Source organism: Chaetodon trifascialis, chromosome 14 (genome assembly GCF_039877785.1).
Source record: "Chaetodon trifascialis isolate fChaTrf1 chromosome 14, fChaTrf1.hap1, whole genome shotgun sequence".
NCBI lineage: Eukaryota > Metazoa > Chordata > Actinopteri > Chaetodontiformes > Chaetodontidae > Chaetodon > Chaetodon trifascialis.
In genome coordinates this window covers 22269348-22282371 of record NC_092069.1, presented here as the reverse complement: position 1 = coordinate 22282371, position 13024 = coordinate 22269348, and the positions used below count along the sequence as shown (strand labels likewise).

Sequence of the window (13024 nt, the reverse complement as noted above, 5' to 3'; positions counted from 1 at the left end):
CCGTTTCTGTTGAAACTTTTGCTGCAACCAGAGGAATTATTATTGATTATTCTGGCTGTCTCTCGTTTATTAAGTCAGTGAAAAAAAAAAAACCCTCTAGGATGTTTTGCTGCAAACTGCCATGACTCAGATGGTTTTAAGACCCTCTATTAGAAAGCGTTTGCTGAAGTGCCCTTGAACAGCTTGTGGAGTCTCTTTTATGTTGCTGCTTTGTACAGCGACCTGAGATGTGTCTGTGGGAATGAGCAAATCCAAAAATGACCTAACAGCCATCACACGGTTTCATATTATTACAGTACACGGCATGACAGCACTAAGTGGACACTCACCGCAGCTTCCTTTATGCTGTGCAATCACACAGAAATCCAATATAGCTCTTAAATATTCATAGTGTTGTGGAAGATGTATAGGCTTTTTTTTTTCTCAAAATATAAGCCTCACGCAATCTCATTTACCTCAGTAAATCATTCCTGAAGCCTTCTCACCTCTGCTCACTGATTCTGTGCATGTTCCTGTGTCTGATTATTTCTATTCATGGAGAAATGTTCATGTTCTCGTCCCTCTCTGTGTCTTGCAGGTTCTGGCACGGAGAGTACAGGGTGGCAGTGAACATTAACGACTATCTGGACATCTACTGTCCTTACTACGAGGGTCCTCCGTCCCACGGGCGCATGGAGCGCTACATCCTGTTCATGGTCAACCACGAGGGCTACACCTCCTGCCAGCACAGGATGCGTGGCTTCAAGCGCTGGGAGTGCAACCGCCCCAGCGGTCCTGACGGACCCCTGCGCTTCTCAGAGAAGTTCCAGCTCTTCACCCCCTTCTCCCTGGGCTTCGAGTTCAGGCCTGGACACGAGTACTACTACATCTGTGGGTTATCAGCTAGTCAGAGTGTGTGTCTGTGTGAGGCAGTGTGTGCTGTGTGCGTGCAAGCGTGCGCGTTTGCCGGTTAGCTTCTGTTCAGTATGCATTTGTAAACGATATGTAAATATGCAATCAACAGATTTTGATTGAGAGAGTTCTCAAACACGGCCCACCGTGTCGCTCGCACACCCACAGGCGTGCATAAATACACCTTCCATCTCTCTCTCGCTCCCCCTCCTCTCGCTCTCTCCCCTCTCTTTATTCCTTCATGTAGCTCTCTGCTTCTATTGAGATCATAAGTGGTGTGCTCAGCAAAGTGGTAAAAATGTCACCAGGCGTAGTTTGTAATCATTTTTATATTAGCTGTATCGATGTTTCTCCTCACTTCAACAAGTGATGTATTAGTATCACAGATGGGCCTTGCCCCCTGAGACTGTTTTCTGGAGTTAAAGAGCTATCACTCCCCCAGCAGGCGTGGGACAAATAGTAGCTTCAAATTACTCTTAAACATTGTTTTCAGCTGCTCGGTGTGCCAGATGGGTGGGATAGATGTACCGCATCCGGACGGTTAAGAGCAAGATCAGTTGGTAATCACGGAAAAGCACGTTAAATTGACTTTCAAAAGCTTCGCTGTCAATGTCAAAACTTCCTGGCGCCACACGGAGAAGTGCCACTTTTTCTGTGCGGAGGCTGCGAGAGCTGCTCGCAACAAGACATTCGCCTGTTCGAATCCACAGACCAGCTGGGAAAATATGAGAAAATGATTCTTCTGAGCGAGGACAGTCACAATTCACACAATCACAAGAGGTCACTTATCAGGGAAATGTATGCATGGAGTGTGTTTGAGCAAACAATTTATTCTGTTGTTTGTCTGCTGCGAGCTGCCATGTGGTGACCAGTTGAAGCGTGCAAACTCAGCCACACTTTCTTAGACGAGTCTCAGCTTATGAAAAGAACACATTAGCTGCTAGTGCTGGGAAATTAGTTTGCAAAAGTAATCCTTCTGTAATTTATTCGATCAGGTAGCGTCTCATTAGTCTTTTATTTAGTTTATTTTTCCATTCTCTCTCTCTGAAAGTCGTACTAAACCGCACCTGTCGTTGGTATCTTGTTCAGGATTTGTCAAGGATTGATTCTCCAGCAGCATTTCCGCCTCCGTGCAGCCTGACCCTGCTCTCTTCATTTCTCCCCGTGTTAGCGCTGCACAGTTGGCTGAAAACCGACCTTAACCTTTTTAGTAGGAGATGATGCATTCTCGCTGCGACCCATAATGGGATGAAGCTCCTCTGCCACCAGTCTGATGTCGGCGTGCGAGCGCAACACATTTCTTTGTGGAGTTTTTTGCCCTTGGATGGTGATTCTGACCTCACGGTGATATTCTCCTTGTTCAGACAGCGGAAGAAAAGAGGCCAAAAAAAAAAAAAAGCTTTTCCTCAGATCAGGCTTCAGGTTTTATTTCTAATGCAGGAGCACGATTTTCTAATATGATGCAATAACCGACAAACAGAATCTAATGTGCAGCACTGCTGGGTTACTGTGAGAGATGATGAGAGTGAGATAATGTGCTGCCTGCAACGCTGTTTGTCTGCTGAGTAACTAAATGAGTAGGAAGATTTGCAAGTATTTCTTGGCCTCAGTCTGTTGTCTGCGCTGTCACAAAGACACAGCAGGCGAGAGTCAGAGAGCTAAAGAGGCGAAGATAACAGCCACCCGATGTCCTACTGCACTTTTCCCAGTTGGCAAACATACACACGCTCTCACACACACACACACACACACACACGCGCACACACACACACACACACACACACACACACACACTTTTGTTTTCAGTCTCATGTAAGGATGGACAGGGCCCCTCCAGAGTTGTATAGTTGCTGACTATGGTATTGTGTTTCTGGGACCCCTGAGGGCAGTGTGTATTCCACAAGAATGTGTGTGTGTGTGTGTGTGTGTGTGTGTGTGTGTGTGTGTGTGTGTGTGTGTGTGTGTGTGTGTGTGTGTGTGTGTGTGTGTGTGTGTGTGTGTGTGTGTGTGTGTGGTTGGGGGGAGGAGGGCTTGTTGTGGGGTCAGTTGTCAAGCGATTGTGAGTCCGTGAAAGGCCATGTCCATCATCTTGACTGACAACCACACATGTTTTTGTCTCTCACTGTCTCTGACATGCGCACGTTCTCACACACACACACACACACACACACACACACACACACAGGTCAGTAGGGATATAAAACAAAGGTATGTTGACAGTTTTAACCACCCGGTCCTTCCGATGTGTACTTGTTCGCGCATTTCCTCCCAGATACTCGACCAAGTAAAACACATCGATCTTTAATGGCGATCTGTGGACAGACCGGTGTGTGTGTGTTTGTGTGTGTGTGTGTGTGCATGTTAGTGTGTGTATTTGTCATGCAGTTGACATGTTGACAGGTCTGCTCCACCCCTTACTTCTCCCAGCTGCCAACTGATGAGGTTGAGTGATTTTCAATGGGTTTTCGGGAGACGTTGGATTGTGGATGCGCTGGGAAACAGAGGCGCTGGGAGAGCCGATAAGACTTCTAAAAAATGACAAAAGTGAACATTTTTGGAGGGCATGGAGGGAAAGGAATGGGTGGGGGGATATATATCCACTTCTCCACTTCGAGCCCTTTCTTCCTGAAATGTTGCCATTTGTCAGGGAAACAGTAGGGAACCCAAAACAAAGACACACAACAGGGAGACAGCTCGATACAAAGCTGGCAGGGCTTCACAGGGGACCGGTTGGGACTATAGGTGGATGATTTGAAGAAACTTGAGGCAAAGGCTGTGGGCTATAGGGAAGCCATAAAAGGGTAAAGGAGGTGAAGGGCAGAAAGAAGGATGGAGGGAGGGAAAAAGAGGGAGGAGAGGGCAGAGGATGGGTCAGATTTATTTCCTCTGCGCTGTGGATCTTGATGATGGTCCTCTCCGGGGTCACTCTGGGCTCTGGCTATTCGGATTTCCTCAAGGGAGAAGGCCAATAGGTCTCCACGCACACATCTGCGAGCACCGGCGCGTGTGCACATTTCTTTCTGCACATCCACGTATGCATGCGGGTGTGCGCGCGCGTCTGCATGCGTGAGCAGTCGGGGAGTCGGTCGCCACCTCCTCTGAGGTCTCCAGCTCTATTTCACATCAGAGTGAGGTGGGACTAAAAACCCAGATTCAATTTCATTTACTCTACTTTGAAGTTTGAATCACAGTAACTTTTTAACATTTTCTCATTTTTTTTTGGCATTCAGCCAGGGCAGCACGGTGGCTCAGTGGTTAGCACTGTCACCTCACGGCAAGAGGGACCTGCATCTGCGGGGAATTTGCATGGATTTCCTTCCCCTTTCCAAAGACATTCAAGTCAGGTCGATTTGAGAGCCAGTATTTCCCTTAGGTATGAATGTGAGTGTGACTGAGTCCCAGTGTGCGGGCAGATCCCTCTCAGACTTGTTTACATTGCCTGAAGTGCTCAATATGTTTACTGGAGTTCACAAGCTTGGGAGCATGGGTTTAAGAGAACTTAAAAGGACATAATGCAAGAAACTCTACAACTGCTTGGAGCAATATGTGTCATCAAGAGAGTAATAGGCTGCATTAATCGCTACATTAATGTCAAATTATACCAAATTACTGAGCATTAACTTAATAAAAAATACCTTCCTTGCTTTATAATGCCTAACCTTGAATTACCATGTCTGCTGAATTTGTTTAAAGCTAATTACAGTTTTGTTAGTGTGTTTCACTTTGCTGAAGAAGACGAAATGTCCACAAAGCCTGCATGTTATCATCAATATAATTAGTCAATAAACAGAGTGTAGGTGTAATATTTTTTTATTTGTGTTATTACCTTGTTATGCATCCCATAAATCGTTATGGTCGTTGGGTTGAGGTTTGGTGTTTCTCAGTTGTGGGCATCTAACCTGTGGCTCTCTGAGGGGCCCTGAAAGCACCGTGTGTCAGCTGGTTTGTGGTCGTTTAAATAATCTTTCATTTGTTTGAGAGCTGCTGCTGCTGCTAAAATTACATTAACAGCTGAACAGATGAAGGCAACAATAGAGGTCAGTGGTATAATGAGCAATATCAGGCTTTGGCTACGCAGATAATACTCTTTTTTAAAATATAAAATATCACCAGTTCTATCTTTTAATGTCGAGACCCTGTTTTACTGTTTATATTGTGCATATTACTAATTAAATTTGTGTTTAATTTGTTCACTTGAAAACAACAGTAATGAAGAACGGTGGGGTTTAATATCACGTTTTATCCCAGGACCACGTTACAGTATTGTCTCTGTGAAGTCCCAGTCCAACCAAGCACCTGATAATAAGCCTGACAGCACTGTGAGACAGAGCAGCGTTTAAAAAAAGACTTATTAAATGTTTTCAATTACTTTATGAGCGCAATCAGCAGCACAAATCGCTTTATCTCTCAGCTAATCTCCTCCTTCAATCTCTCTGCCTTTTACAGCGTCTCCTCACCCAAACCACGTGGGACGAGCATGTCTAAAGCTGAAGGTGTATGTCAGACCTCCAGGTAAGTCACGCTCTAACTACACACACACGCACACACGCACACACACAAAGGTCCAGATTGGCTATCAAAGTAAAATTAGGGGGGAATAAGAGGTCTGATAGAATGCCCCGGCAACACTCTCTGCTCTGATTCACAGACCAGCCAGGCAACACTTTAACACCTTTACACACAGACACACACTCTTAAAACACACACACATCGTGACGCATTCACACAGACAGGGAGAAGCGGGTGCATGCACACAGGCACAAAGTGGCATACACACTTCACATCAAATCACATCACATCACACTGGGTGTGAGCGAGACCTTCTGTCCTTGCAGAAAGGGAACAGAGCAGGCTGAAAGTGCTCTCTAAAAATGTTACCAAGCCTCCACGTCACTCTGCTAGCTGGATTCGCTCATATGAAACAAGAGAGCGATCTAATAATAAACCCATCGCGTACTGTAGAAGGCTAATCTAATAATAGACACTTCATATTTTCTAATAAAATTCTCCTTATGCATCAGCCTCGTGGTAAAAAATGAGGCCTGACTTACTCGCCACATAATCCCGAGTCTTTGTTTCCAAACAGCATGTAGCCTGTTAAAATATATTCCTTTGAAAATAGCTGCCTTGTATATTAGCATAGACAGGGCGCAGCGCTCAGACAAGTGTGCCATGTTGGCCTATGATACAGCCGCTTAAAAATAACTCAACAGAGGACTGGCATACATGGGGATCAGATTGCGGCAGGCATTACGCTACACTTGCGTTATCTTTAAAGGAATCTACCTGCACGTCTTTTCAAAGGCGGATTCCACCTCGTGAGTTTTCAACCTAAGCCCGACTAAAGAATCAAACCCGGGTAGTAGCACATCTCCCTAGATAATGACACGGCTTTGAAGACCGTCGTAAAAGGATGAGAGCCGGCCTTCGCAGCTTTCCAGGCTCAGATCATTCCACATCTCGCTAAGGGGGGAGGAAATTCTCTCCTCCTCCATAATTACTGAAACAACACGCATTCTTTTATTCTGTCGCTGCTGCAGCGTCTCTTCGAGATTCTGCTTTTTTGTGTGCTGTTAAAGTAATCTGTCTGACATCGCAACTTCCATCTCATCTGTGAAATATTGTCACTGGAGTGAGCCGTGAGCGGTTGCACATATGTGTGAGTGGATGTGTGTCTTTGTGTGTGCGTGTGTGTGTGTGTGCGTGTGTGTGTCAGCTGCTCCAGATTCTGAGTCTCTGTGATTAAACTGTAATTAGGTTGGTTAAACCCCCTGCAGAGCTCAGTTGCTGTCGTCTTCTCCTCCTCCCTCCTTCCTCTCCTCATCCCTCTCTGACGCCTTCTCTCTGCCTTTCCTTGGCATTTGAAGGGTGAGAGTTTTTGGTTTGTCATTCACTCCCCCCCGCACACACCCCCTCTTAATAGTTCCACTTGTCTTCCCTTTGTCTTAAATTCATTCATTTTTTTTCTTTTTTGGACACCGTCTCGTCTTTGTATCTGTCTGTGTGTCTCTCTCAGTTCAGATGTTTTGTCGTTTTTCTTTTTCTCTCTTCTCTCCGTTTCAGATGGGTCGGGATATGATTCTCCGGAGCCCTTCCTGACTGACGGAGGTCCGAGTTGGAGGCCGGGGTCCGTGGCCCTGTTAGCCGCTCTGGCCTCACTCCTCCTGGGACTGTCCTCCTGGCTGTGACCCCTCTCCGTCTCTTCCTGGAGCTCCCGCCCAGGGCTGCTGGGCTGGGCTGGCTGTCCCTCTAAATCCACCACCCCTCAGGGAAGCCCTCTGTCTCCGTCCTCTCCTCTCCCACCTCCACCTCTATACGACCACCAACCAACCACCCCCACTGCCAGCCCCTTCCATGGCCCAGCCACAGACACCCTCCCCTGGCCTGGCTGAGAGGGTTGGATCTTAAGGTGTCTGGGAAGCTGCCCTTCATCTCTGATCCCCGAACTCTGGGTGGAACAGCGCCTCTCAGCTGAAAAACACAAGGGAACCGACTCTGCACTCATATCAGGGGGTCCTTTTGATTTGACTATTGACTTTTGACCACCGATGGGGTAGATGTAGCCACGGCTATGATTAAATTTGTCGTTCCAGTGAAATTCCTATCATCCAATCACGGCAGGATGCATTAAGCGATAGGCCTGGATGCACAAAAATTGGATTTTTCTCACATTGCTGTCCCATCGTCAAACCAAGAATTGGAAGAGGCCAAGCTTGCATTGTAATTGAAATTCTATACTATCTGGACCCACTCCAACTGCAGCAAGAAAAAGAGCAAATGTACAGAGGTGGAGAGGAGAAAAGCAACCCGGCCTGTGCAGGAAAGAAAGGGAAAACAATGCGGGCGCAGATTTAAATGAATGCGGCCGTATGGGAAATGTAATGTTATATGTGTTGATATTTTCAGACCCAGTCTAGATTTTTAAACAAGCAGCTCGGATATTATAATGGCAAGTATAATCATAGCCTGTGTCAGTGGGAGGGCGGGGTGTGTGTGTGTGCGGGGGAGGGTGTTCTGGGTGGGTTTGGTGAGGTGTATATTTTCAGGTGGGATGTGTTTTGTCTTATTCATGTTTCTAAACAAAGCATTTATCACAGCCTGGCCAGCGCAGGCGTCTTCAGCACTGTCTAATGTCGACTGGGTCGGGTGACTTTTGGAACCATGACTTTCTCATGTATGAATGTACCACTGGTCACCCACCTCTCTGTCTTTCTGTATTATTATGACTGTGGTCACTTACAGTACCTTCTCTTGGACTGGCAGGATGAACGGGTCGGGGGTTTTGGAGGGATGGTCGGGTTGGGGGGCGGGCAGGAGGCGGGTGGAGTACGGATGAACGAAGGACAGGTGAGAAAAGGAGGCGACACTCAAGTTGCATGACCACTGTGAAACCTTCAGATCAATCTCGTTTGTAATGATGATATATTTTTTCATGGGGGAAATCAAAAAACACCCTGCTACCGCTCTCTTGCTCTCCCTGAGACTTTTTCAGACATCAAAAGGAAAATTCAACCTCTCTCCTCACACGGTTTCTCCTGTCTGGCTTTCGGTCGTTGATGGATTAGCTCGGGCCAGGAGATAAATGGACCCACAGGGTGAAACTGACTGGAAATCAGCCCTCAGAGCCCGGGCCGGATCACAATGGACGTAAACAGTGACTGAAGCTGGTCCTGGGTCTGAGGGTTAAACCAATAAGGGAAGCGCATAGACTGTGGCAAATGAGGCGAGGTGTGTGTGTGTGGTAGCATCACAAAAACACACATGCACATGCACACATATACATAGACACACACACACACACACACACACACACACACACACACACACACACACACACACACACACAGTCTTTGATAACGGGACTGTTCCTCTGAGCATTCATGGACACGACTATAAAGGGAACAGCACAAAGAGAGAGGGAGCAGAGGAGGGAGGGAGGGAGGGAGGGAGGGAGGGGGAGAGAAAGTGTGTGTGCGTCATGGGACTGAGACTTCTTTAATGTTGGGAAGTGAACATAATGAGTAAGCACTGTGAACACACACATGCATACACACATGACGACCCATGTGCAGACACACACACGCACACAAACAGACATATGTAGAAAAGCACATGCAGATCGAGACATTTGCAAAGACATGGCATGCATATACACACATGTACAAAGACACACACACACGCAAAAACACAAACAAGGGGAAGCACTTCCTTCCCTGTTTCATCTTATTTTTGTAGCATTTAAAATCACTGTTAATTACTCCTGTGTGGGATGCAGTGATGGGATATAGCCTGTGGAAGATTAAAAAAATGTGTTTTCTCTTCTTCTATTCCACTGATGCTGTCCTTCTATCGTTCTTCTTCTCTGGTTTGTGATCCATGGTTGGTAGTGGTAGGATGCCTCCAGGTCTGAGCGTCATGTATGAGTTTGTCTCCTTTTCTGTTTGTGGTGTTTTTGTGGAGGCTGACCTCAGTCATTAAAGTCAGTCAGTCAAAAGTAAACACAGAAGTCAGAGCAAGGAGAGAAACACACAAATAAAGATTGTCTCTTTGTCTACTCGAAAAACAAGCCGAGCGAGTGGAATTTCTTCAGTGGAAATGTGAATTAATTTTCATTTGGTGTTGTTTTGTCCCCCCCAAAGGGCAGATGATTGTATTCATGTATTAGACTGCACCTGGGTCTGTTTTGCTCAGTCTATTTCCCTCTGACGTCAAAGTCTGGGGACGGTGAGCAGTGAGCTCTGCCAGTCAAAGCATGAAATTATTCAGATGAAATCACCCTCTCCAATCTTCAGATGTTTCTCCCTCAGTGATGTGACAGCTAATCTGAACTGCTGACAACATGGAGACCGGATAGCTTGATGGCCTTTCGTCTCTCGTTTCCATCAGATTTGCGGTAGGGTGGCCTACCAGCGACGGAAAAGTAACTAAGTGCATTTACTCAAATACTGCACTCTGAGGTACTTCACTTGAGTATTCACACAGTCTGCACCTTTCTTTTTCTGCTGTACTACATTTCAGAAGGAAATATTGTGTTTTCATCCTCCACTACCTTTATTTTATAGCCAAACTTATCAGATATTAGTAAAAATGATAAGCTTATAAAAATGACAAATCCAAAAAAGCGGTGTCTCGTTGGGGCTTCTTGTCACATTTTCCTGTTTCATGCTCATTTTCAACAATAATAAAAATCTGTGTGAAAATTCTGGAAATTAAAAGAAATTTAAGCCGCAAAAATGATTTTACTGAGGTGGAAAAGTGGATGTATAGAAAAGGAAATGAGACAAAGAGCGATGGAAACACACAAATATGACTTAACCAGGTGAAAAATGGCAGCAGATAAAAACATTAGATCTGTGTGGCGCAATGAGGAGACTCCTTCAATGAATACATGAAGCATGAAATCCATATTTCCGTCATGTTTTCAAGCAGGTCTCCATCAGCACTTGTGCTCTTTTATGACATCATCTCTGCTCTTCTTCTGCAGTAGTTTAATGGCGCCTTACTGGACAATTACCACCAGCAGCTGTTTATCTCAAACTACTAACATCTGCCTAACAGCAGAGGACGGAAACACACTTTCTTCTGCCGATTTTCTGGAAGTTTGATTGAAATCTGTGTTACATTTGGATTGAAGCTTGACTTATGAGGTGATTTCCCCACTAAACTTCTCACATGGTTCTGTTTAAATAGCTGTCTGAGGCCCAAAGAGGTAAATTAATCCAATATTTCACTCAAAAAAGAAAAGATTGTATCATTGGACGTGAGCCACGGGGAACCTTGAACTGCACATGAAGCTGGTTGCTTCAACCATCTACAGCAGTAAAATACGATGTACACGCTCATGCATCAGTATTAAAAGCCTATTAATTAATTAATGTATGATAAGAGACCAGTCAAGGTTTTTAGTGGAGCAGAATTTTAAATGCAGGTATTTTACAGTATTTTTACATTGTGAAAGGTCTGAATGCTTCTTCCAGCACTGTGGCCTACGGGTTAGAGAGATTGCCTTGAAAGTTAGATCCTCACCAGAGTTCATGTGTCTTTTAAAAGTGTCCTTGAGGAAGACATGGGAACATTACATGCTGGCGATGTTTAAAGGCTAAATGTCTAAAAAAGTGAATATGAAATTTTTCCTCTGCTCTCTGAGCTCAGTGGGTTTTCTCCAGATCGGGACAGACAGACAATAGACGCTGTCTCCCATTGGGGCTTGTAAGGGCCAGTGCTAGCTTGAAACATTTATCAGCCCTGTTTTAAAAGCGTTATTTGAAACCACTGACTCGTCTCTTTCGACAGCGTGATGCAAAAAGAATATCAGAAACGTTGTTTTGGGGGAAAACTGCGCTAAATGAATTATAGATGAGCCTCGGCTTGCCATGTTTGGCCCTCCTGTGCAAAGGGGGCTAATGGCTATCGATGTCTCCAGTTTCCATCAAATTGCTTCATATGAGAGCCCAATTCAAACGGAGGAAGAGTAGATACCAGCGAAAAGGAGACAAGGGAGTGAAATTATCTCTGAATATTGAGATGCACGCTTGGTCAGCCAATTCTTTGTCCTGACAAGTATCAGGTACCAGTGGAATTAGCCTAATGTAAAATTAAGTCCAATCAAGCAAGGCCTCAAGACCTTCCCATGTCCCACTGCTTCTTAGAGGAGAGACGGATGTGTGATGCAGCTGGAGTGGAGCCAGAAACGAGCAGATGTGCTCCTTGAAATCATGAGAAACTAGTGATGTGGGCTATGTCGGTGACACACATGCACACACACACTGTTATATCCCCACTCATTCTCTTCCAGATTTAATTAATCACTTGATTATTTCAGCTATTTTCATTGGCTGGCATACACGTGGGACAATAATTGGCGCGAGTAAAATTGGCCTATATGATGTTGGTTTTGGCAACAACCAAAAAGGAGAGCCAGGAAATACAGATGGCGACCCCTCTGCGTTCTTTTTCTGTCTTTCTGTGCCTTTATCTCCTCCTCTGTTGATTTCTCGCTCTCGCAGGCACATTATTAGGCTATAGGCTAATCCATTCTCCTCTCTCTGTACTTTTGTCTCCTCGTATTCAACTAACTGGCATGATTTAGGAATTATGGAATTAGGGCAGCGCTCCCATCTCTATTAATGAGCAACGGCATGATGAAAGAGCTTGATCCTGAACGTGCCATCTGTAGTCACTATTACACATTCACTTAATCTATCTCTCTTTCTCTCACTACTTTCTATTCTTTCTCTTTCCGCCCTTCCTTCCCCTCTCACTTTCTCATACACACACACATCCTCTGGCAGACACACTCACATTAAACCTGAGCTAATTATAGAGGAAATACTAATTCGTAGCTCTTCAAGCACTGCTGGATGTGGCGTGAAATGGTGAAATGGTGAAAACAGAAAAGTTAACGATGGACCACACACCCATGCATAGACACACAGATACACACACGCAGGAGTCCAGATGGACCGTGTGTTATTGCTGAATAATGCATACTGTGTAGACTCTATGAAAGATACATGGGCAAAGAGAGCGGGGCACCATCCAGGCACCGTGGGAAGTTCGGTGAGGGCAGCTCTGGAGCATCCCTTTTGCAAATTTAGAGCTGTCACACAATGTACAGCTTGTAGGTATTTAGCTGTAGGTGACCCAGCAAGGGAAAATATTTAGCTGCAGTTAGAGAGGGGGGAAAAAACACACTTGCCTCGTAGACATTGTCAGTTGATACGCTGGCTGGCACTCTGCCTAGTGTCTTTGCAGTCACCTTGAACAGGCTTTTGTGGTTTAAACCATAAAACTTGCTGAATTACACAGCAGATTCAATGCTAGAGGCTCAGATTTCAGAGCATCTCTCAGAAACACTATGAAAAATATCCAGCAGTCTGTCCTCATGTAAAATATGAAGAAGGGGGGGAGGCGGGGGGGTCTGGGTGAAGGGTAAATGCTGCACTCATGTGGGGAAAATGAGCAGCGCCTCTTCTCTGGAGTCATATGACAAGACATGCGCACCATCATGTGCTGCGTTCACGTGCTCATCGAAAGCTCCTTCCTCTGACGTTCGCTGTTTGAGATACAACTGCTCGAACAAAACCGGGTAATTTAGAGAAAAAAAGGTTGGTTATTATGTTCTACTATAGCA

General features: G+C 45.4%; 1 protein-coding gene across 2 annotated transcripts in view; it reads left to right on the top strand.

Annotated features, from left to right (window-relative positions):
• The window catches only part of efna2a (ephrin-A2a), a 74484-nt gene extending 65261 nt beyond the window's left edge, over positions 1-9223 (top strand). The window contains exons 2-4 of one of the 2 annotated variants that reach the window (XM_070980033.1): positions 578-870; positions 5338-5403; positions 6955-9223. In XM_070980033.1, coding sequence (XP_070836134.1) covers positions 578-870; positions 5338-5403; positions 6955-7079 — 484 coding nt within the window. In that variant the 3' untranslated portion in view covers positions 7080-9223. Of the gene's footprint in view, positions 1-577; positions 871-5337; positions 5405-6954 lie in introns of both variants that reach the window. The other variant, XM_070980034.1, reaches the window with a different exon arrangement.
• Positions 9224-13024: the final 3801 nt, after the last annotated feature.